The sequence below is a fragment of the Cryptotermes secundus genome, unplaced genomic scaffold, assembly GCF_002891405.2.
Source record: "Cryptotermes secundus unplaced genomic scaffold, Csec_1.0 scaffold142, whole genome shotgun sequence".
NCBI classification, from domain to species: Eukaryota; Metazoa; Arthropoda; class Insecta; order Blattodea; family Kalotermitidae; genus Cryptotermes; species Cryptotermes secundus.
The window spans coordinates 36,302-62,361 of NW_019743148.1; the positions used below are offsets into that span (position 1 = coordinate 36,302).

Here is a 26,060-nt window from a genome sequence, read left to right on the forward strand (position 1 = left end):
GACATATATATATATAGTTTATTTACAGAAAATACGTTTTAAAATAATTAATGTTTCATCACTGATACAATAAACAGTAAAAACTATACATAACAGTCTGATGGACATATATGGTGGAAATGATTTCAAGAAGATTAGATACACTTCAGTGTCCATAGGTGTAATGCAATATGCAATATGAAATTCCACACAACACTTGACTGCAGAGTTCAAGGATTTAAACCATACAATTTACACAGTACTGGTAGATTTCTTAAACTTTTTTAATATAAGAAAGACTGGAAAATGTATGCAGTCAACTTTCACATTCAATCTCAAACCAATTCAAACCTTTCAATCTCTGTGAATACAACAGAACTAATCCAGCTAAGTTCCAGCTTCATTTCTCAGGTGAAATGCACACATCTGATTCAGTGCTGACAGTTTTGTGACTCTTAAAAAAGCCATCAACAAACTTCTTGACTGTCCGTTCATCTGTAAACATTTCAAATAAAGATTCTGCTTTAGTAACTTATATCTTATGTATAACTGAGGTCATATCTTTATCATACACAGTTCACAAAGCATGTGAGTATCTTGTCAGAATGCTTATGGAGCAGTTTAGAATGAAAAATGTCCAGATGATGTTCTGAAATCTGTTCTCTTCTTTTTTGGCTAGCATAATTCAAAGTGTTGCTGTACTTCCATCAGGTATTTCCTTATTTATCTGATGTTACTCAATATGCAGCACACATGAGGAAGATGAAAAATGAAAAATTTTAGGCACATATTTCAAAGGAAGTAATCACTCAGAGACCAAGGAATAGAGATAGAAATATAAGCATGAATCTTCAAAAAAGAGGACGTGAGTGGAGTAGATTAGATTCACCTAGCCAAAGACATGATCCTGTGAGTTTCTGAGTTCTACTGAAGGCTGAGAATTTCTGATCAGATAAATCACTATCAGCTTCCCAAAAAGGACTCTGCTCGATGCAGTAAGTTACTGACTAGTAGAAGTCCAACAAGTGTAACAATTTAAAAAACTTTACTTATTCCTATCAAACCAGTTACACTTGATGGACATCTACTACTTATTTATGTATTAGTCACTATTATCATAAAAGAGAAAAATAAATATGTATATAATTGTGTCATATTTCAGAGTTACTTGCAGATGTTCTCATACTTTTGGGCCTATAATGTAAGCCACATAAATAGTTGTATGAAGTAATACAACTTGTAGGATACTCTCCCTGTGGACCCTTGAAGGTGGGTTGTACACATCTGGTACAGACTGTAAGCAACATGCATTTCTCCAATGCATGCATTTGAACATAACCTACTTTTATATACCAATAAAAGTGAATGTCAAGAATAAGAGTAAAATTAAGATACCAATTCTGCTTACAACACAGATCTCTGATTTACACATACATCAATCAAGCTCTGGGCACTTATTTTTCATTTTTTCTTTTATGAAATTTTTTCTTGTAATAACAGGCAAGGAATGCTAAATGCATTTCTAAACTCTTCTTAAGATAGGCATTACAAAGTCCCCGAACTCAATCTATCATCCAATATTCTGAAGGAACACAACACTTCAGAAATTTGAACTGCTTCCATCCTCAAGTGAAAGCACTCTGCTGAGTCCACCTGAAGGAGCCAATTTCAATCACTGAATAACCAGTCACTCAGTTACATCTATATATATATATATATATATANATCTGCTCTCACATACGTTCATAGTATGATACATGGCTTGGCATTTAAAATAAGAGTGGATTTTAAGGTTCAGAAAACAACATAAGGATTTCATCATGTAGTTGACATACCTTCACTTTTGTTGTGAAAGCAAGAATGAAATAAATCTTTGCATGTTTCACACACTGCATTCTTATATATAAGACACCACTGATGAAAATCATCATCATCATCACAAAATTCTGAAGTGCAGCAGCAGATACAAAATCTGAAGTGGGTGGACTTAAAAGGTACAACATCCGGTATCACTTTTCATTGATGTAAACCATAACTTGAAACCATAACTTTAGAATGAACTAAATTACTTAAAATTTAATATTATGGTCTTCCAGGGTCACATTCCAGAACACTTAATATTCATTAGTGTGAAATTCTCAAATCCTATTTTAGTATTTAAATCAATACATTTATAATAAAAAAACTAAAATTATAACAGAATAAATCATCAATGAAAATAAAAGGGAGGGGAAATAAGGTCCTTAGATGACTAGGAACATTATGTGTACCAACAAAAATAAACTCTGTGGCTTTATTCTGCAAGCAAACTATACCGACCGCCACTTGTCAGCGAAGTTAGTGCCAACTTTAGCGGATAGAGGGTGTCACATAGTCAGCACAATGAATCCCCACAGCAGTTAGTTTTGGTTTTCTAGACCGGAGCCACTACTTTTACATTCAAGTAGCTCCTCAATTATTCTCATGAGGCTGAGTGGACCCCATTCCAGACCCACTACTTCTCAGAAAATCTGGTAGTATGAGGAGTTGAGCCCAGGACCTCTGACTCCTAAATCACAGTGCACAATTAACAAACTGACCAATATGTTTATCAGTATTCTAATATTAAATGTGAGAAAACAGTGTGCTACTCAAGAGAAATGTAACTAGCATGATATGACACATGAGTTAACAATAATAAATACACGAAGAAAAATAAAACCTTTGATACTACTTAACCTTATAGAGGGTCCAGCCAATATTTTGGGGAAAAAAAATGGTTCATTTAATGGATAGGTCAAGCAGACAGTGATATTTCCATCACTAACCATTTTTATAAATCCTTCCATAAACCAAACATCAAGGTTTTAATGTTGACAACTTGTAGAAGTGTGTTAATTACATGGTAAAACATAATTCATAAAAAGTGTGGTGTTCAGACTCACAGCTAAGTTTGAAAATATGGGTGTTCATATGTCTCTTGACATAACATCATACAAGAGCTAGACAATGACCTCAAAAGAAGCCAGCAGACAGAGCCATTACTGAGTAATGGCTTCACAAACAAGCATGCTTCCATGGCAACAACTGGATACAACAATAATGGGAAGTAGTGTTTTCAATGTGGTCTGTGATGTTATGAGCATGACAAGTCTAGAGACAGTCAGTTACTCCACATGGAGGCAGATTCAAATACACCCCACCATAACCCTGCAAGTCCTAGGAGACAACAGAAAGGGAACCTGGTACCTGGGGGTATAACTGGGTGACCCTGCTCCTAGGGGATATAAATATAGTGACCTGGCCCTCCAAGTTGAGGGAATCTCAAATCTGAGACAGTAAAATATGATGAGTCCTGTGGGACTCAGACTCGAGAATGACTGTGCTGACAAGGACCAACAGCAATCATAAATGACAGACCTGTTTTCTCATCAGAGAGGGCACCCCCCACATCAATGCACCCACAATTGTCTGATAATAATAAAAATCTGGTCTTGGGCACCAGATGGATGCTTGACACCAAGACAGACTGGCCAACTGACTATCGGTTGTAACATAACTTTGACTTTGACAGTTAGTTCGTTAGTTAGTCAAAAGCTGCTGCAGCTGGACAGTTTGGAAACCCACAGGAAGGGGAATGTCTGCTGCTGGTAGCTGTTACCTGGCAATGAATAGTGAAGACATGACTGTGGACACTAGTGAGTGAGTGTGTGTAATAGTGAACTGTAAAGTGTAGTCATGTGCAGTATCAAAGAGTCCAATAAATGCAATCATCAATCCAAACCCTGTCTATAGTCACTTCATTAAAATGATGATTCGATGTTACTGGAGAGATCATTAAGCTATACATCAATGCAAATCAACTTACCTGTGCTGTAGTGTTCAAGTAAGTGGTGTGCCAGTTGTCTGGCTAACAATTTAAACAAATCTCTCGATGCTATCCTTTTTTCCTTATAGAATGGCATAAGATGCTTCACTACAGTGTCTGCTACAGTCTGTCTATTTACTTTTGTAATATAATTACCACTGCTTTGCATCTCTTGTTGTTTATCCTTCACATTTTCTGACATATTTTGTACATTACATCTTGGGCTTTTGTTCACAGATTTGAATGTAACTTCCTGCTCTTGGCACACTTTTTTAATATTGCAGTTATTATCTGTATTCTTCAGAGGGAGTGACATTTTGTCCATTTTATTTGTGTGTATCTTGTTACGTTTCACGTCTCTTCCTGAGTTCAGTGAAACAGCAGGTTTTTTTTGGGACAACTTATTACTGTTTGAACAATTCCAATCATCAGGCTCTGAGTCTAGAAACATTTCCTCATCACTGGGGTCTCCAAACAGGTCCTGTGATAGTTTCCTCTTTCTTGCAGTCTGTTCGTTACTATTCTGTGTCACAGTTTCTATCCTGCAGTTAGTCCTCTCAACAGGCAATATGTGAGAATTATCTGAGTTTTCTTCTTTCACTCTACAGTTATAAAACTGACTGCCCAGTGACATATCACTTCCTTCTCCTGGTGTTATACAAGAATTTTCTGTTTTAACTTTGGAAAGGTCAGTTGTCATGTCTTGCCTATCAAAATATTCATCACTATCCTGTTCTTGTTTAATATGTACTCCTTCTGTTTTTACTACAGTCTTATTCAGATGTTCATTATGCTGCACTGTAATCTCATACATTACCACTGTTTTGTTATCTGCAGTTTCTCCCAAAGTTTCATTACATTCCTGCTGACTGATTTCAATTTCATTATCACTGTTCAATATTTCTTCTTCATCGTATTCTTCACAATCAAATTCCTGTGCAGAGTCTGAACTATTCACATCGTCTTCCATAAATGGAACATTTCGAATACTGCTTTCACTTGAGCTAATATTACTAGTACCATCACTTTCCCTGTAATCTGTCACTGTAGAACTGTGTTCCGTAGACCTCTCACTGTCAATTTCTGAACATCCAGATTCCGCCTTCTTGAAATAAGATTCTAAAAGCTGTTGTGATAAAGAATCTCTATTTAAACTTGACATTCTTCTTGGATATATTTTATTCTTTGTAGCAACATTATTAGGCACTTGCGTACATGAATGAATATCATGAAGTTGAGATGAAGGGACAGTTCCTAGAGGCTCGTTGCTGTTTCCATTCCCATTTTTAAGGCTACTTTTCACTTGAGCCACTGCATCATGCAGGGATAGGTTCCCCCGGGGTTTAAATTCCTTCAGCCTCTGATTAAGTGTCATTACATCAGTATTTCTTTTAATTTCTGCCATCTATAACAAATACAAATGGCCAATGAAGAATTAATCTAATGGTAACAATTTAACACTGTGTAAATATATTGAACTAATTCAGTACTTTAAAATGTAAACTTAATTTGAATCCCGGATATTGACATGTGAAGTACTTTCAGAAAGTTTAAAAACAGAAGCTAAGCACCAAGAAGGATAAAAAATAAAGTTTCTGGGAGGAACTCTAAACAGATGGACAGATCAGTCATACAAATTTGGAGCCAGAACAAATCATGACATCTAATCAGTGATGCTGAATGATGAAGATGTGAATCACTTAACATGTGAAGACTTGTGTTGGAGAGTACAGAAGGAAAGACTTCTGTCAGTCTGAGATTCTTACAACAATGATTATGAAGAGCATGGTCTTCCGAGTTGCAACACCATGTAGTTCAGAAAAAAGACCCATTTTTCAGGCAGCAAGCTGAGCACACCACCTGCTCTGCCTCATTTATTGCTTGACTTATTCTTTGAACCTGAATATGGAGGTGATATGTTCCTCCAAAACACTGGGCTTTCTCTGAACTATATGGTGTTACAAACCATAAGACTGCATTATTCAAGCAAAACACCATCCCGTTTACAAATTTAAACTGTGTGCCATGCTGCTGTCTTCTACAGGGAGATTGAAAAGTCGCGCGCATGACACTAAGCAATTATAGTTTGCTGGTTTAATGCATAAACTACAAGATATACAGCACTTTCTATTAATGTTTATAACCTCACATCTTAAAAATGCAAAATCAAATCATGTCTTTACAACATATGCTAGAAATGGCTTCCTTGTTCAGCAATGCATGCACGAGCTCTTTTTACCATGTTTTAGGCCACTCTGTGGAGCACCTGTAAACTGATACTGTTAATGTTAATGTTAATGTTTCTCTTGAGGTCATCCAGTGTATGCGGATTGTTTTTATAGACAATTCCCTTGAGGTACCCCCAAAGGAAAAAATCTGCGGGTGACAAATCGGGTAAACGCGGGGGCCACAATCCTTTCAAAATGAGACGGTCACCGAAAAACTCGCGCAAGAACTGCATGGTTTCATAAGATGTGTGACATGTAGCACTGTCTTGCTGCAACCAACACTCACGTTCAACAACTTCAACAAGCGCAATAAATTGTGTAATAATGTCTTGGTAGACTCGACTGTTCACTGTTGTTCCAAAGAAAATTGGGCCCACTATGTGATAACATGATACAGTGCACCACACTCCAATTATCTGACAGTGCAAGGGCTTTTCATGTAACACATGTGGATTTTCAGATGACCAAATCCTATTGTTTTGACTGTTCATGTAGTCACTAAGGTGAAACCACACTTCGTCAATGAAGAAAACCCAATCTAAGTCTTCAATTCCATGAAAACTCATCGTTCTTTGGAAAACGACATGTCTGTCACACAATAAACAAAGATGTCGTATGACCAATACATGACAGATAGCGTTTCTACTCATTGTTAGTAATCCCACAGTACCATCTAGCGATAGGAGATATAATTATATTGACTGCAATACAATTTATAACAACTTTTAGTCTGATGTGCACGACTTTTCGATCTCCCTGTATATTACCTACGGATCTTGAATTATAAAACCAAGGGATAAATACTGTCACACATTTGAGTGAATACAGATGGAAGTTGGATTAGTAACTGAGTTTACAGAACACTTACAGATCATAACTACAAGTAACTGAGGTGCTATCACCAATTCACACCCTCTGCAATTCAGTACATCATGTACTAAGTCATCTAAAGTCTGCTGTATCTTCACTAGTTACTGGTAATGGCTTCCAATGCCACAGATTCCTCAGCTACCACACTCACGGCCAGTGAAGGTCTCCAAGTCCAAGTCACATTGTGACTTACGGCTAGTCAGTCAGTAAGTCCTGGTGTCAAGCTGGGGCTCATGACCAGATATTATTACTCTCGCACAGTGATAGTCTTCTTTTTGTGGGGCACCCTCTCTGAGAGGATGGGCCTGTCTCTTGTATATGCTGCTGGCCCTTGCCACAGCAGTCTTTCTTGGGTCCGAGTCCCTCGGAACTCATGACCATACTTTACTGTCTCAGATCTCAGACTTCCCTTTTTGTCACTTCCTGCGAATTGCAGGGTCACGGTGGAGGTATTCGACCCTGACTCCACAAGGATTACTCTGTGAGCGAATGTCTCAAAGTCAAAGTCACATTGCGACTGACGATCAGTCAGTCAGTGAGTCTTGGTGTCGAGCCCCATCTTGGGCTCATGACCAGATATTAATTATTAGCGTTTGACAGTTACGGTCTTGCTTCTGTGGGGCACACTCTCTGACGAGAGGACGGGTCTGTCTTTTGTATATGCTGCTGGCCCTTGCCACAGCAGTCTTTCTTGGGTCCGAGTCCCTCGGGACTCATGACCATATTTTACTGTCTCAGATCTCAGACTTCCCTTTTTTGTCACTTCCTGCGAATTGCAGGGTCACGGTGGAGGTATTCGACCCTGACTCCACAAGGATTACTCTGTGAGCGAATGTCTCAAAGTCAAAGTCACATTGCGACTGACGATCAGTCAGTCAGTGAGTCTTGGTGTCGAGCCCCATCTTGGGCTCATGACCAGATATTAATTATTAGCGTTTGACAGTTACGGTCTTGCTTCTGTGGGGTGCACTCTCTGACGAGAGGACGGGTCTGTCTTTTGTATATGCCGCTGGCCCTTGCCAGTGCATTCTTTCGTAAGTCGAAGTCTCTTGGGACTTGCGACCATATTTTACTGTCTCAGATTTGAGACTTCCTTTTTTGTCACGTCTCACTTCACGGGGTCAAGTGATATAGCCTTGGAGTGGACCCAACAGGAAACACTGCTTTCCACAGTTCTTCTATTATTGCATGATGACACTGCCAGCAAAGACCCACAGACAACACTGCTTCCCACAATTCCCCTATTGTTGTGCGCATAACTGTTGTTAGCAGCCAGTACCTAGCAATGACTAATGAAAAGCAGAAGACTTTTATGTGCTCTATAGTTATAGTAACATAAAGAATGCGTAAATCAGTGGAACTGTTATAGTTATTTGTAGTTACAAGTTATAAACGTTCAATAAATTCAATTATCAATCCAAACCCTGTGTCTAATCACTAACATGTGACAGTATGCACTTTCAGTACTTAAAAACATTACAATATTCCAATAATATAGTGGCTTATTTGCTCAAAGCAAGAAACAGCTGTTGCTAGGTAATGGTCCATACACACGCAGTAGAGGAACATGTCATGTATGCTGTGCCATCTCGCAACAATAGAAGTGTTGCAAGTGGTGTTCTCTGTAGGTCTCTGCCACGCTCACTGCTATGCAAATGTGTGGTAAACACATCTCTGCAGCGGTGAATCAACATGCAACAATAGAAGAAGCAGTGTGTTCTGTGGGTCCACCTTGAAGCTATATAACGAGGATCTCATGCAGCTAGAATCAGAACTGAGACAAATTTCAGAGTTGGTAGTTGCAGCAGAGCACTGAGAGTCAGCAGTCAAAAGTGATTGAGAATAATGGTGAGAAAGTAATTAGGATGTGAAAAGATAACTTCATGTGTGATTTGAAGTTACAGTGAGACTGTTATGAATCTGCTGCCAGGAAACGACTAGTGAAGACCAAGGTCACTAGTGGGTGTAATAGTGACCTGTAAAGTGTGGAAATGGTGACAGCGCTGTAATTGCCTGTAGTCATGTGTGGGGTGTATAAGGTGTCAATAAATCCAATCCAAAACCCTGTCTATAGTCACTAATACATGTGACAGAATGCTATCTAAGTTTCAGGGTGATATCAACTGAAAATTTTTACATAGGCTTTCTTGAAGTAAAGTACTTATTTTGAGTCTCTAGCACTTAAGAGTTGAATTAAGTAAAAATGCCTGGTCTGAAAGGACAAAGAACAAGGATTATGAACAAAGTATACAGCCTTAATATAATACAACAGGTTTTACAGTAATTACAAGTACATTATAAGTGACAATGAAAATGGCAAAAATAAAAGAAGATTATAGCTGAAATAGAAGTAATTTCACACTTTGCACTTAACTCACCATTTTGGCCAGCAGTCTTCGATAAAGACTTGCCACCTTGTTTGATGTGAATGCTTCATATTCCATGTCGATAGCACACATTTCAATGTCAGTGGTGGAAAGACAATGTTGACCTGGATCTACTATATGAGAGCGTTCATAGTTTTTGTTCAGATTCTCAACCAACAGACTTAGGTATGATTCTCGTGCCTACAATAAAAGTAACAAGATCAATGTGACCTAATCATCTGGTGAATAATAAACTGAAATTAGAGTGATGTGTTTTGCACAAAGGCAGGCGTTACTGTGTGTTTTCATAAGAAGATATTTAGAGTCTAATTTCAAAGTATTTTACTTCTACAAATAAGTTAAATCCACAAAGCACAGCCCTTCTTGAGGAACTAATTGGTGCCCAGCTAGTCGAGAAATTTCTCATCTTCCATGGAACCAAAATGTTTGTTACAGTGTTCTCAAGATCTGCTCAGGCACAGGTAAACCTTCAAACCCACATTCACTCACTCCCAAGAGTCTACAACTGGTCCCTGTCCTGAGTCGGTCGATGAAGCTAACATTCTCACAACTTATTTTTTTAGCTCTGTTTCGATAGTATCCTCCCATCTATTCCTATGTTGCCCTTGTGATCTTTAACATTCACATTTTCAGATTAAAATTCTTTACTCATCTCTCACATTCCTCATGCATGTTATGTATCCTGCCTACCTCAAGACCCTCATCCTAATAATACTGGGAAAGTGTATTAGAAGCTCATCACTATGCCAGCTGTAACAGACTCCTGCTACTTTATATAATTTAGGTCCAAATATTTTCAAATATTCTCAGCAACTTTTTGTCAAACCCTTCTCAATTTAGGTTTTCCCTTAGGTGACAGATCAAGTAAAGAAAAAGTAGATCTTAATTTTTATATACTTTAATATTTAGATAATAGCATTAAAAAAATAGTGAACTCAATGAAACCAAGCGTATTCTGAATTTAATTTCTTCCTACATTTTCATGAATATAATTTTCATCTGCCATTCTCAAGTACTAAAATTTTACCACCTCTGAAGNTCCCGGATTGTGCGCTTGCTACATCAGTCTGTGTTTAGCACTCGTTCCGCTAGCATCTTAGTGTCGTTTGTGATCACACATTTTTCCAAACTTCTTTTCAGACATATTATTTGTGACTTTTTTGTGCAAAGTTTAATAGCCCTTGCAAAAATGTCCCCGAAGAGAAAGCCACAAAAAACAGCCATAAGAGAATAAAAATAACCGTAGAAATGAAATGTAAAATAATTGAAAAGCGAAACGAGGTGTGAGCGTGGCTGATCTAGCAGGCACATACAATCGGTATACATCAACGATTTGCACAATTTGGAGTTGCATTGTGTTTCACAGCAAGAACTTGTGGAGGAGAGTTTGTCAGAGGAGGAGGAGGAGGCAAGAGCAAACCAACAATCTTCTGGCACAATAAGATAAATGCTGAAAGCAGGGGAAACTGTTGCATCGTACATTGAGAAGCATCACCCTAATAAGGCAGTGGCTATGCGCGCTACAGATTTATTTAATGATAATGCTGTGTCGCATTTTCACCAAATTTTGAAGCGTCAGAAAAAACAAATGTCTCTAGACAGCTTTCTAGTAAAAAAGAATTAGATATGTATCATAAATAATAAATTATTTCGATTTTTTTTTCTGCAAATCGAATTCACATTCCAGGTTGGTTCATTCCGCATAGAAGAAAAGATGAGGATGATTCACGCTCCTTAACAATGTATATATAATTTCCTTTCAATAAACGTTATACATAAAATTGTTTTGAGTATTTTTTTCGGCATGGAACGCATTATCGTATTTTACATTAATTTATATGGGAAAAACTGTTTCGCTTAACGAGTGTTTCGCATTACGAGTATGATTCTGGAACGCATTACGCTCGTTAAGCAAGGTTCCACTGTATATACATATATATATATATTACAGACAAAATTAATTAAAGTTCTCCTTGCTAGAAATAAATTACACACTGACAATGGGAGGGGGCACATGGTAGCGTAGTTGGTTGAGGCACTATGCTACAAGCTGGAAGGTTGCAGGTTCAAGTCCCGATTTGGTCACTGGATTTTTTTTTCAATTGACCTAATCATTCCAGCCGCACTATGACCCTGGGGTTGTCTCAGCCTCTAACAGGAATGAGTACCAGGAATAATCTTGGAATATTCTTGGGGGTAAAGGGCAGCCTGTGGGTGGGGCTGATAAACTGAGTGCCATCTATGAGCCGATTGTCTAGAAAATGTGGGAACCTCAACATCTCACAACCCTATGGCCGTAATTTATTAAAAGTGTAGGATTAATAAAGGGCTAATCCAAGGGGAAGCTCAACAGATCATTGAAGGTCACAGTGAGGGGCCAGTTTTTATGGCCCACCCCTTACATACATACAAGTCTGCAATACAGACTGTCCAACATGAAATGTACTCAGTGATTATAACTTATCAAGGTAGGGTATGAGTTTTTAGTTAAACATACACTAATTGTCAGTCCATTGACTTTGACCCCTGTAACATCAGCTGCACGAACTCTTGAGTATTTGGCAGAAGTGTCCTCATTCTCTTGATGAGAGGATTTACGGCGCAGACAGAACTGTTTCTGGATTAAAAATTGTAAGTCATTTTTTGTCTTGTTTCCATCTCGCTCCTTTCCTTCTGCTTTATAACGCTCAGCCTCTCTGCAACCAATTAATTTAAGAGTGTGTAAAAGGTATGTGGTAACCTATACTTATTTATAACAATTCAGACAATTCAGTTATTAGTGCAATTAGTTATTATGGGCACTTTAGCTATACTTAATAAAATAAACTGCACTCACAATGATCTTCAATGCTTATTCCAATTAATTTTAAATTTGACAGAATAACCAATCACATACTAGAGAACTTACATCTTTTGACCTTTTCTTCCTCCACCATACAAATCTGATCCATCTTCTGTCAGTGTCAGGCTATTAGTACCTTTAGAAATATGTCTGTAGAACTCTTCAATAGATTTCTCAACATTTCCTGGGTTTCTACATACATCACACTGTTTCTGTGCCTTACAGGGAGGAGATTTATCACCAAAATAGTCAGCAAAAATGCCATGCCTACACCTACAACACAAATGTGATATATATATATTGTGATTAATACTTCTAGTTGTCATCAGACATCAGACATACAACTGCTAAGATGAGTGAGATTAGTGTTAATCTACTTCATATAATTTAATTTTGGGTAAGGACTACAAGAATGTAAAGGTGAAATATAGAAAATGAGTGCTGACATATGCAGCACAGATATGGACCATCACCAAAAAGAAAGTAACAGAATCAAGGAAACCACAATCAAGTTTTCAAATAGCCAAATGGGAAAAACAAGAAGAGAAAGCCTTAAGAATGGACAACTTTGGAACAGAGTACATAAATTTATTTATTATAAAACTATTTGGAAACAGAACCATAAGAGTGGTTCAGATGTGTGAAAACTAATGCAATGGAGCAGAGGCCACCTTAAGAAGCTGACAGTTACTCAGCTGATCAAGAAATTTCAGAAATCTTATGGAAATGTTGGGTGCATTTTCAATCTCACCCTTATGTGCTACATGTCCCATCTATCTCAATCTCCTTGCTTTGCTTTGGTGAACAGTACCAATTATGACTTCCTCAATGTGTCATTTTCACCATCCTCCTGTTACTGTGTTTTGCTTAGGTCCAAATATTCTTCTTGGCAACCTGGTTTACTTAAACTAACACTTTAGAGGGGAGAAGGTATTAAATCACCTTCATATAGAGCCCCCAGAAGTTGCATAGTTCAACTATTTTAGGTTGATAGTAAGGTAAAGTTTTCCCTGCGCCAAACAAATTATGCATTATGCCATGAAGGCGTAAGGGGGAGTGGATGTATAGATCCATATTTTATCGACCTTGGCACTACTTGGAAATGAGTGGTCAGCTTCAAGCCCCGGTCACTTTATCCCTGGGGAAAGAGTCTGTGGTACTCATGGGATAGGTTACGTGGACCCCAGAACCAGACTGGATGACTTGGAGAAGAGAAAATTCTTGAACCTACCAGGACTTGAACCCCAACCTCTCAGTCATCCTGCCTGTAACCAGTTGCTATACCAACTAAAAAACAAATCAAAATTTGATTAAGGAGAACATAAAGAGGAGGCTGAATCTGGGTAATGCTTGCTACTATTCAGGCCAGGAGCTTTTGTCTTCTTGTCTGCTGTCTATAAACATGAAATTAGACTATAAAAAACTATAATTTTGCCTGTATTCTGTATGGGTTTCAAACTTGGTCCTTGACATTAAGGGAGGAATACAGACTGAGGATGTTTGAGAACAGGGTGCTGAGAAGAATATTTGAACTGAAGAGGGATGAAGTGATGGAAGGTTGGAGAAAGCTAAAGAATGAGAAGCTTCACAATTTTCACTTTTCGCCAAGTATAATTAGAATGATGAAGTCGAGGAGGATGAGATGGGAAAGCATGTAGCATTCATGGGGCAAAGAGGAATTCATACGTAGGATTTTGGTGGGAAAGCCAGAAGGAAAGAAACCTTTAAGAAGACCTAGGTGTACATGGTATGATAATATTAAGGTAGATCTTACGAGAGATCGAATGGGGAAGTATTGACTGAATTGATCTGGCTCAGGATAGGGAGCATTGGAAAGCTCTTTGTGAACATGGTACTAAACCTTCGGGTTCCATAAAATGTTGGGAAAATTTTGAACAGCTGTACAACTGGTGGCTTCTCAAGAAAGGCTCAGCTCAATGGGGATAGTTTTATAGAGCTCATTCTAATTAAAAAACTATTTTAAACTAACACATAAAAAAGTAGAATTCTGAGATATAGGACAGACAGAAAATCTTGTCCAACATTCTTCAAGTCCAATTTCTGGGAGAACCCCCCAAAACAGCCAGATACATTTATGAGAAATAATAGATTTAACATTTACACAGAACAAGAGTGTTCCACCTCACAACTGTACTATGACGGAAATAACAAAAGTAATGGACTGAAATTACCTTGTCAATTTTTAAGTACTAGCACTCAGAGTGAAAAGCATCCCATAAGAGAACAAGACCAATGCTGATATACTGAACTCTGACAACACATGTATTTAAATCAACCTCTGTTCGTCTTATTATAGAGTTACTGCCTTCAACAATCTTCCTTTGTTGTTCAGTGCTACCTCTACAAATGATCATTTGAATTCTGACATAATTTCTGCCACTCTTTTTCCTAATTTGTGTTTCTATTATTACTATTAACACTATGTGAAAATGACATCCTAATTTAAACTTCCAGTCATCACACTTGCCATTTCATGAATCTGAAAGAATTTTACACTTCTAAAGTTTATAATTATTCAGCTAGAAATTATCAGATTACAACAAGCTGAATAAAAACAAATCATAATGATAATAACTAGGTGAAAACCTGTTCCTATCGGCTCAGTCACAATGAACAATGTAAAAAACTCACTTTACTTGCTCACAGTACTCCACCATCTTTTCAAAACTTTTATAAGCATATTTGGCCTTCTCTTTCTTATTAGGTTTCTTGGCAGCACTTATTTCCTTTCGAAGAATAAAATTCACAGCATCCCTTTCTTGTTTAGAATAGTATATCCTGCAGTAAGCTGGCTTTCCATCTCGACCTGCACGTCCAGATTCTTGGTAATAACTAGCCACATTCTGTGGTACACCCCAGTGGACAACAAATCTGAAAAAGTAATTTGCAGAACTCTTAAAAAACGATGGAAGGAAGCTGTCAGAAAGCTTCACAGAAATCTTAGTAAAAAATGAGATCAGAGACCTGTTATTTTTAAGGTCTCTGCCAGAAAAGTAGGGTATATGCAAACAAAACAAAATGAGTCTAGCAGAATCTAAGCCCACATTTCCTTTAATTATATTTGTGAGCAAAACCATGGCTACCAGGTGAGTTAGAGAGAAATTTATCACCCAAGCACATCAGTATGTCATTCATATGGAATGCAGGATATCTGGTATTTCTTGAACTTTCAGCATAGCATATTGACCAAACTTAAAGAGCATCCTCCCTACAAAGAGAATTAATTAGCAGTTTTAATCAAATTTTCTACATAAATACAATGCCCAATGTAGTAACATGTTCGACTAATTTAAATCTACTTTCTGAACTGTATACCACACACAGTGTCAAATTACGGGTTGTCTGTAAATGGTGTATTGGGAATGATGTGAAGTGCACAGATTATGAGGCACTTTCCAACTATCTTAGGGACTGAGAAAAAAAGTTGCAAAGAACCTCAATATGGGTAGCTGGCTTCCAGGCCAAAACAAAACCTGGGACCTTTCAAATACAAACAAAGGGAGCTAACCACTGAACTGTGACATTCAATATGTATATTCATACCAAATTCTTCATAATCCAAAAAGGTCAAATATTCTGCAGAAACTTTGCAATGCATGGACCACATCAGGGATGGAATATTTCATGTATCAAGATAATATTCACACATTGGTCTCCAAAACACACATGCTGACCTGTAGACATTCACAAAGCAATGCCTGTATGTCCTCATATAGCTCTTTCATTTATGTAGACAAAGCAATGGCAGGACTAGTACACCTTCTGCAAACATTTCTGAGTCTGAATTAAAATAACTGAGGCAACAGCTTCTTCTAAAAAACACTCTCAAAGAACATGTGTATTGCACTTTCAAACCTAAGATGCAGAACAACCAACATGTTGGAACACACAAAAGACATACTGGTGAACGTAGGCTGGTCATGCTTTGTTCCACAAAAAAACACGAACACAAAAACTGTAAAACTGTAAAAAAACTGAGCAAGAAATCTATAATAAAGTTGTCATTTAATGTTCTTTTGTGGAACAAATGGTCTGCTTGACCGTGTCTCACGGTGTTGTCGCTTGCAGATTTACTTATACTTCTTCAACCCTGAAGATGGGGGCGATACGTTCCTCCGAAACATCGGTTAACACCACATATACACGGTGCCAAATCCCAGAAGACTGCGTTCTTCAAAATCTTAGATGACAGGAAATATTAACTGGGCTGATCCCTTACAAATATAATATGAAATAAGGAAAAACTTTAAACTGATACATATTAAATGGAAATTCCACATTCCATAACACAACTCCTTTATTGCAATTACCTTCTGTATATCAACTGCAGCTGTCTAATTTTGTTTTCATGTTCATGTTCAGGGGATCAGGGAAATTTGTGCCATTATGTAGATGTCTGGGCAGAGACACAAAGCCACAACATTTAATTACACTGTTAATAATGTTGAAAATTTCTAAATGTATCTTCAGCTTATTTAGTCACAATGACTATTTTCTTCCACTAAGTAGAGAATTCCAGTTTCCATAAGATGCTCAAACTGAATGCAGATGCTATTAGCAATCTCCATGTGAGCATACAATATACATTTTAGCAGTGTTTGATAATTATGATAGAAAAGGTAAATCAGTCACTGCTCATTCTGTAAAAATTGTCTGCAATTTTTTTTCTTCCTATCACTAATTTAAATTTGAAGTTCATATTAACAGAACTTTTTGTAATTATTTTTCAAATACAACATTATAACTGTACAAAAATGCACATCAACAATTAAGGTTATATTAATGATCATAAAATACAGAGTAACAAAACTGTATACAGACTATTTCACTCAACGATGATATGCATATATGGAAATGATAACAGGAAATAAATAAATAAATGTGTGTGTAGGAGAGGGGGGAAAGGAGGTACAATAAAAGTTAATCACTGAAAGAGAAGATATGAAAATGAGTTGCTTCTTTTAGACTTAATAAGTATATTCAGAATATATCCCCTAAACTGGTATCACAATCATTACAATTACACTTACCTCACAGAGCCTTTATCCACACCCATTCCAAAACTTACAGTAGCACTTATCACTGGATATTTTCCATCCATCCAGTCGTTTTGTACACGTATTCTTTCTTTTGTACGCAGCCCTTGTTAAAAGAGAAGACATCAATTGTAAATACAGAGTTTTCCTTCCACGCACATCTCATATGTGGCAAATGGTGGCTACAGTACCTGCATGATACGCTGCAGTCTGTACACCTTTACGAGTCAGGTATGTTGCTACTTCCTCTGTAGCTTCTCTGGTGCGACAGTAGATTATTCCACAACTTCTGTTTCTCTGTGAATATATTAAATCAGAATTATGAACAATAATATAACCGATTCCTTTAATAAACAGACTTCCAAAAGTATGTTTTAAATTTCAACATATGTGGTAGCACTATGCATCTGACTACGAACAATTCATTCCACTCCATTGTCAATTTTTGAATGGAGCAGGCTATTTCTTAATGACAGAAACAATTCCCTGTAACTAACAGGCATACTTAGCTAACGGATGCCTATTTGTTTCAAATCAGCTTCTCTGATGGCTGTAAAATGTGACCAAATGAAAGTAAAATTAGTTCACTTGGATCAAACAGTTTTATATGGAAGTCTTCAGATAATTCCGAGGTATTTATCTGGAAACTTTCCAGTCAATTTTGCACAGATATTTTATGTACAAAAAGAACACTCAGTAGGCTAATAAGTTACACAATATGCTGTTAGACAGGTACAGCTAACAGAATATAACAGTAAGATGTTATAAATTCTCATTCCAAGTTTGTATCTTAGCGATAACTCAGCAATATCTGATTTTTTAGTTATGGCAGCTGGGATGAGAGCAAAAGCAGTACAAGTCAATGTAAAAGCAGCTGTGACATGTCTGAAGGACTGATAAGGCGAAGGGTGCCATACTCTTAACTACAGAAGTTATTCCTTCCCAGCATCTATGTGTCAACCCTACTGCCCCCTTTAAGTTCTACTTTGCAGTACATTAAATTGACACTGGACACATATAAAGAACAGTAGAGTACTTAATACAGAAGCTCTGTTGACCTCATGGTGTATTAAAACACTATCAGTACCACTGACATTTGCACCACTGCATGTTCTGTCTGACTATATGAACAATTGAAACATGAACTCTTAAAGAAAGCAGTCTTCTGGGATTTGGCACCGTGTATATGTGGTGTTAACCGACGTTTCGGAGGAACGTATCGCCTCCATCTTCAGGGTAGAAGGAAAAATATAAGACTGCTTTTACCGGTTCTCACGGTCTCTTCGCTTATTTCTTATATTTTTCCTTCTACCCTGAAGATGGAGGCGATACGTTCCTCCGAAACGTCGGTTAACACCACATATAAACGGTGCCAAATCCCAGAAGACTGCTTTCTTCATAGTCACCGCCGTGAAAACCTCAAATCTTACATGAACTCTTAAGTTTATGAACATAAATTCAGACTTGGTTGTCTTGTACAGATGCTATTACTTATCATGATCATTAAAAATGGTTGCTATAGAATGAACAAAATGGTGAAAAGAGGACAGCACAGTAAGTGTTAGGAACATACAAAAAAGAAGACAAAATAAATAGCTATGTGTTAAGACACATTTTATTATTACCTTCTCATCTATTATTAGGTCTCCCATGTGGCCTCTTTATGTCAGGCTTTCTGACCAAAATTTTGTACAAATTTTTCACATCTACATGCCCTACCCATCTCATCTTCGTCTGTCACCCGAATAATATTTGGTGAAGAATACAAATTATGAATCATCTCATTATGCAACTTTCTCCTGGTTCCTATTTCTTCGTTACTCTTACATCCATAAAATTAAACATGCAGTGCAACACTGGATTACTGATATGATTATAAATATTTACTAAAACTTACTGCTTTATCAACATGATGTTCTTCACCAAGACACTCACTGATGAAATCCTTCAAATCCTCAAATGGTCTTGCCATTGCATTTTGAAATACAACATCATAAAACAAATTTGAACGGTAGCAAGGCATTTTGTATTTTCCAACTGGTTTCCGCAGCTGCAACTGATTAATGATATCTTCAACAACCTACAGGAAAACACATGTAAAAAGAAAATTTTATAAATACTGTATTCAAGTCATATGGTTCCCAGCCAGAAATTTCTCCAGACAAAGCAGAGCCTGATGGAGCATTGTCATGGTGGAGTAACAAAATCCAGTGTGCCATTCCTCAGGATATTCTCACTGCTTAATTTCTCTAGACACCACGGAACAGCACATGTGCATGCACGTGTGTAGCCCTAAATATTCAGCATTTATATCATGACATTCAACTTTTGAATGTCAAGAACCCACAAGTGTTAAATTCTACTATATGTTTACCCTCAAAAAGCAAGATTTAATTGCTTACTATGAAACAAATTTCATATACAGGGTTAGCCTAAAAGAAATAAACACTTTCAAAGTTTTACAGAAAGAAGAGTTTTAATAGCATGGCCGAGATATTTATATGATTTAATACTTTAGCATCCCGTTGCTTTGAGGCATTATCCTTATTGTTAAAGCACCTGTCAATAATGCAACAATATAAAAGATATCTAGAATATGTTTCTCACTAAAAACGTAACTTTAATACTTTATGATGTTAAAATCATTAAAATGTCATTAGGACAATAAAAGTATAACTTATACATTAAAAGTGATTATCAAACTACTAAAATGTCTCTAGTTTTACACGTTTTTCAGTTTACAACATGTTTCGGCCACACATGGGCAATCATCAGGCAATTTTTCTTTTTGCTTTTGGGGAGACCACTGCACTGTTCACTTGTGCACTGTGCTCCCATGTACGTCACCGTTTAGGTTTCATCTCATGACTAGAATGCTGTCATTGTATTCTTTTGCAGCTATCATAGTTTTCATGTGTTGTATCTCTCTTGTGTATGTGTTACTAGCGCGGTCTTCCTGTGGTCTCCCATAAAACAAAAGAAAAGTTGCCTGATGGTGGCCCATGTGCAGCCAAAACATCTAAACTGAAAAAAACATATGTAAAACTAGGGACATTTTAGTAGTTTGATATCACTTTTAATATACAAGTTATACTTTTAGTGTTCTAATGACATTTTAATGATATTAACATAATCATAAGGTATTAAAGTAACATTTTTAGTGAGAAACATATTCTAGATGTCTTACATTATTGAGGGGTGCTTTAATAATAATGATAATTACCTCATATAAGTATTACTCATTCCACAAACATCATTAATACCTTTTTTTTAACGCTAGTGGGGTGGGACTAAGTCCCTTATACTGCAGCCACTTCTGGCCTACTGTACCAGCCCCAGATGATAGGTGAGGGTGATTGTGGAGCAATTGGTGGAATGAAGATTGGCAGGGGAAACCGAAGTACTCAGAGAAAACCTGCCCCAGCACCACTTTATCCACCACAAATCCCACTTGACCAGACTTGGGATCAAACTTGGGCCACTGTGGTGGGAAGCCAGTGATTAACCACTTGAGCTATGGTGCGGCCTCATTAATATCTTACTACAACAATGTCTGGAGCAAGACTATAGGAAATACATTACATAACATAAATACACATTACCTCTGAGCCTGCAGTGGCAGTTAATGCCACCCATGGAATATCCTTGTATTTACTCCGAAGGTGACCTAGTTTCAAGTAATCTGGTCTAAAGTCATGTCCCCACTGACTAACACAATGGGCTTCATCCACAATGATGTAAGACACCTTCCTGAAGTTGTGAAGCTCACCAATTAGGGTCTATGAACACATTAATAGAACTTAGCAGATGTTGTAGACAACATTTATATAGTCACATATGTTTAAAATTTAGGTACTTTTATTCCCAGTCAGTAACATTAAGTTAGCTTCATTTTTAGGTATTTTTGTCTTGTCTAGTAAGCACATACAAGTAGAAATTGAAGACTTTTCAAGAAGTTTGGTGGTAAATGATGTCATATGCTAAAATTGCTAAGATCATTTGGATTGCAGCAAAGAAAAACTTCATGAAGCCTATTTTCATTTTCCACTGACTTCTGATCCAACAGATACATTATTGTTAAAAGGTAAAAACAAAGGTAAAGCTATCCAAGTAACAAGTTGTGAGAAGTTGAGGCTCCCACATTTCCTAGACAATCGGCTCACAGATGACAGTGAGGTTGTCAGCCTTATGTGCCAGGTGCCCTTTATCCCCAGGAAGATTCCTGGTACTCATTTCTGTCAGAGGCTGAGTAGGCACCTGAGCCAAAGTGTGGTTAGGATTAGGTCAACTGAAAAATCCAATGACCTCATCAGGAATCAAACCTGTGACCTTCCGGCTTGTAGCATAATGCCTCAACCAACTATGTTACTGCATGCTCTGCCCACTATTACTGTTACCTTCTTTATTTCTATGAAGAACTTGTTAAATACATATTCTGTATACATTACACTTCTTGGATATAACTTCATCATGTTTGTAACTGGTGACTTGAAAACAGATTTTCACATATTATGTGTACATATGGTTATGGTCTGTCTCTATACCAAATTGCACATACATAACTCCAGTGGTTTACTATTTCCAGCCATAAAACTGAAACCTAAAGAAAATTTTCATACAGCCATCACGTTGCAATTTTACGTTCTAGAAAAATAGTATCTTACCAAAGTTGCACATTTCACCAATACCTGTTACAATGCATCATTTCAGTACCCTAAAGTAAGTGGCACTCCTGCTTCTTTAAGTTTGCATCTCTGCCATGCTGTTACTGCAGTGTGGGGAATTAAAGAGTATTGCACTGTGGTGGCCTCTAATGGAATAACATTAATACTAAAGTTTGTAAAAATCAACTGACTGGTTCAAAAATTGAAGTGAGGGAACATATAAAGAGCATGCTAATCTTACAACTTTTTTTTCTTGTAAGGAAAGACAGAATGCTAATAATGCTTTAACATTATATATTACATAGGGATACGATATGGCAGACTTCTGATTATGATTTAACACAATACACTGCACAAGATAACAAACAAACAAACAAACAAATCAGTCTTCAAAAAGTGTAGGCACAATGGTTAAAAACCAGTTACCTTCCAAACAGTAAAATGCTTAACCAAGACAGTAAGTTATGACAACATTTGTTACCTTGAACGTGTGTGTACTGGCTTGCTCTGGAGTAACATAAAGAAGCTGGGTACGGGGGCATTTGCATTTCAGATCATTTATCACTTCAGTTCTTTCCTTAACACTCATTTTGGAGTTGATGGTACTTGCAACAATCTTCTGCTTATGGAGATGATCAATTTGATCCTTATGTGCACAAAACAAATTATTAATATTAGTGTTAAAAAAGAGCATGCAAGTCATAAATTAAACTATGTACCCCTCAAAACTATAATACTACTACTACTACTATAATACTTTGACTACAGTCAAAGTTCCCTAGCTGTCTACATGTGATGTAGCAATCCACAACTTTGGCAGAACAAGCCAGCACTGCTGTCAGATCTTCACTGAACTCTAAATGTTGAAGTGAGCAAATGTAGACAGGGAAACCTTAGCGGTGGAAGTGTGCTAGCAAATGAAATATGCATCTGGTAATGTAGAAGCTGTCCACTTAAAGGGAATTCCACGTTTCTGCAGTTAAAAATGCGGAGCTTCAAAATGTCAAGACAGAAGACATACGTTTTTGTTTCTTGTGGGATCTAGGAAGATAACAGAACTACTGTCAATCATTATTCTAGCCTTTTTCTCATAACAAGTTTAGTGAGAAATCATATTTTCCACCAGTCCCCACCAGTCCTCTTAAGAAATCTGGTTCACTCTTAAAATGTTATTTAATTTGTCCACATCTAAACCTGTAGAATCATTTAAAAAATAGAAAAAAATGGCCAGACTTATAAAGAGATCTCATGTTAAACTGGACACAATGTTAAAACTTCAGACACATTAGACTGATTACTTTGAAGAATATCCTGTACTGAGGCAAAAGTTGAAAAAGATAATGTTTTGGATCATAAAATGTAGAGACAAAATATGTACCACACTTAATGGTACATCAAACTACACACTAAACTACATTTCACTGCAAAACACTATTCTACCATGCTTGTATCCTAGTTTCATCATTTAGTTTGAACACTGTTACACCATTTTAGTCATTTTTGGAGACTAGAGTGAGGAACAGATTCCCACCTTCAACATCCCTAAAGTAACTTGAAGATGCTCTTCAAGAATGGTATAAAATTCTGTTACAGACTGTCAAAACTTGTATGAGTCACTTCCAAGAAGGAGCATAGCTGTATTGAAGGCAAAAGGTGGTCCAACACAATATTAATAAAGAAAAGTGTACCATATCTGTAGCTTTTTCCATTATTTTGTCCAACCCCTTCACATCCAATTACTTTGTAGGGGAATTTCTAATTATGTTTTCATTTCAAATAACAAAGTTGTATATTCACTGAATGACATTACCTTCATTAGAGCCAGCAAGGGTGAGAAAACAATGGCAACTTTATTCTCTTGGAGCACTGCTGGAAGCTGAAAGCACAAGGACTTCCCTGATCCTGTTGGCATTGATATAAATACATCTTGAGTTCCTGTAACATGTTCAAAAGCATGGCTTCATTATGAAAATATGGAACAAAATTTGAGCAGTATGTTTAAAAAAGAATGAGAAATATATAACCATAATTTTTCTTTTAAACATATCCTGTGGTGTGCTTTCACAAGCTTCACACAGGTTTTCAGCATCTAACCCATATATGTCACATTATGGTCTATCTCAATCCCTGTCTCAATGTTGCATCAGCAGTATCTCACATCAAACTTTACCAGCAATCCTTTTTTGTATTTTCCATACACCCATGCCTCAAAAAAGAAAAAAAAATGAATAGTGTTTGCAAGTAAGTGGAACTACAGATGATGTAAAAAAAAGAACAATACACATTTGCTTCATGAAACAGGTTCATGGATAGTTCTATCTTAGAACAAGACTTTATCTGTGAATTTTGCTATATGCTATAAACTCAGGAAGTATATATATATATATATACACAAATTCAGTGAAGCCTAATTAGAAACCAATGCTTCTGATCGATTATTTGGCATAGTGTAGCTAAGATACAAAACACTACCAGAAGAACGCAGACCAACCAGCAAGTAGAGTGAAAAGAGCATAAGAGTAAGGCTTGGGCAAACTAAGCCCTTACCATTAAATTTACTTGTCTGAAGGGAATTCTTTCATACAATACACTGCACTGGAGCACTGACTTTGCTGAGGTTTCTTTTGTTTTTCCTCAGTCCCTCTAGACAATTGCCAAGATAGTATTTTAAATTAGTGAACAACCACTTCCACTTATTTTTACTTAACTACTGTAATAATTTGATGGTACAGTGTCTGCATTACTGACAGCATTGTTAAATAAATAAATTCCATGCATTTACTTCTCTGCTTGAATCATAACATGATTCCACAAGTATCTTATATAACAAACCACTTCAGTTATTCATCATTCTTGGCTTATTTAATGGCACTTTACATCCCTCTAGTTATATAGCATCAAATGATTTGCAGTGCTGTAGCAGTGGATATACAGGGGTGTATGCCACATACCCTCTGCTTCTTTGAACAGAGTGCATATCTTAGGCCTATGAAAAATTATTCATGTCGACTGAGAAAGCAGCTAATTCCTCTTTTCCCCTATTATTTCGTTAATTTATAGCAAACTTCACTAGCTATTTCTTGTTTTTATTCTAGGCCCAAAATACTGAAGCTGCACCTGAATTCCCTGAAAATATTTACAAAAGACAAGCTTTAATACACATATTTCAATACTGCTTTTGATTCAGTCATACTGAAAATAAAGGACTACATTAATTATTTCTTAATTCTATATACACATCACTAAAATATAAGTGAAATGATTTTTTTAACAAAATTCAAAACAAGGTCACTCTAATGCCATCATAACATTACAGCCCTGTAGTGTTCTAAGTGTAAATAATTCCCAGTTAAGAATGGGAAGTCCTCTAAGTAAGCAAACCCATCTCGCTGGTAGTCCTGACACTTTTCAGAAATGGGTGTTCAATCAATACAACTGGGAGGTAACACTGAAATCCTTCAGTTCCTGGTACCACTTCTTCATTAGAGATCCAACAGCTCCTGCTTTCTAATGTCATTAGTATATAATTATTTCTTCAAGAATAAAATATATTTGTTCTTACCTCTCAGAACTGCTTCAGTAGCGCGCCTCTGCAAATCACTTTTAAATTGAGAATGCCCAAAATACTTTGACAGCTCAGATAGCAAATTACTGCCACATGCTGTGGCATTCTGCATGCTCAAAGACATTATAACTATGCAAATCCAGATCTTCTTTACGATTCCAGCACTACACTACATGTAAATATTTAAAAACACTTGCAATTGTCCATTTGCACATATAACTTCCATCACACATATCCACGGCCAAGACTGCGAACTGCGAATGACAATAGCACAGAAATCTTTAGCGATTGTCTTCTATCGATTATATCGTCGACTTGCATCAATATCTCGATTACGCATATACATACTTTGTAACGTGGGTGGACACAGCGTTACTACGTAACGTACGTAACTGACCTAGACAGCCGAGAAGCCGAGAAACACCTCGCGACCGCTCGCGACGGAATACACGCAAGGCAGCAGTGGGAATGCGGCGTTTTCAAACATCTGTTAAATAACAAAACAAATGTCAGTATTTGGGACTGTCTGAGAGTATTCGTCACTATTCGGGAGTATTTTAGAGTTTTAGAGTGAGTGTTTAAAAACAGTGAAAGAGTTGTCGGTGGAAGATAGCCACGGAA

At 37.0% G+C, this 26,060-nt stretch overlaps 1 protein-coding gene across 1 annotated transcript; it reads right to left on the bottom strand.

The window, feature by feature from the left end:
* Positions 1-25,723, bottom strand: LOC111873766 (ATP-dependent DNA helicase Q5). The gene is made up of 13 exons (XM_023868713.2): positions 25,437-25,723; positions 23,685-23,809; positions 22,356-22,520; positions 20,813-20,989; positions 19,108-19,290; positions 17,402-17,507; positions 17,205-17,316; positions 14,806-15,045; positions 12,220-12,426; positions 11,809-12,007; positions 9,303-9,491; positions 3,827-5,231; positions 1-474 (listed from the first exon to the last, which is right to left on the bottom strand). Exons 1-13 carry the CDS (start codon positions 25,561-25,563, stop codon positions 380-382), a joined length of 3,330 nt encoding a protein of 1,109 aa, XP_023724481.1. The 5' UTR covers positions 25,564-25,723; the 3' UTR covers positions 1-379.
* Positions 25,724-26,060: the final 337 nt, after the last annotated feature.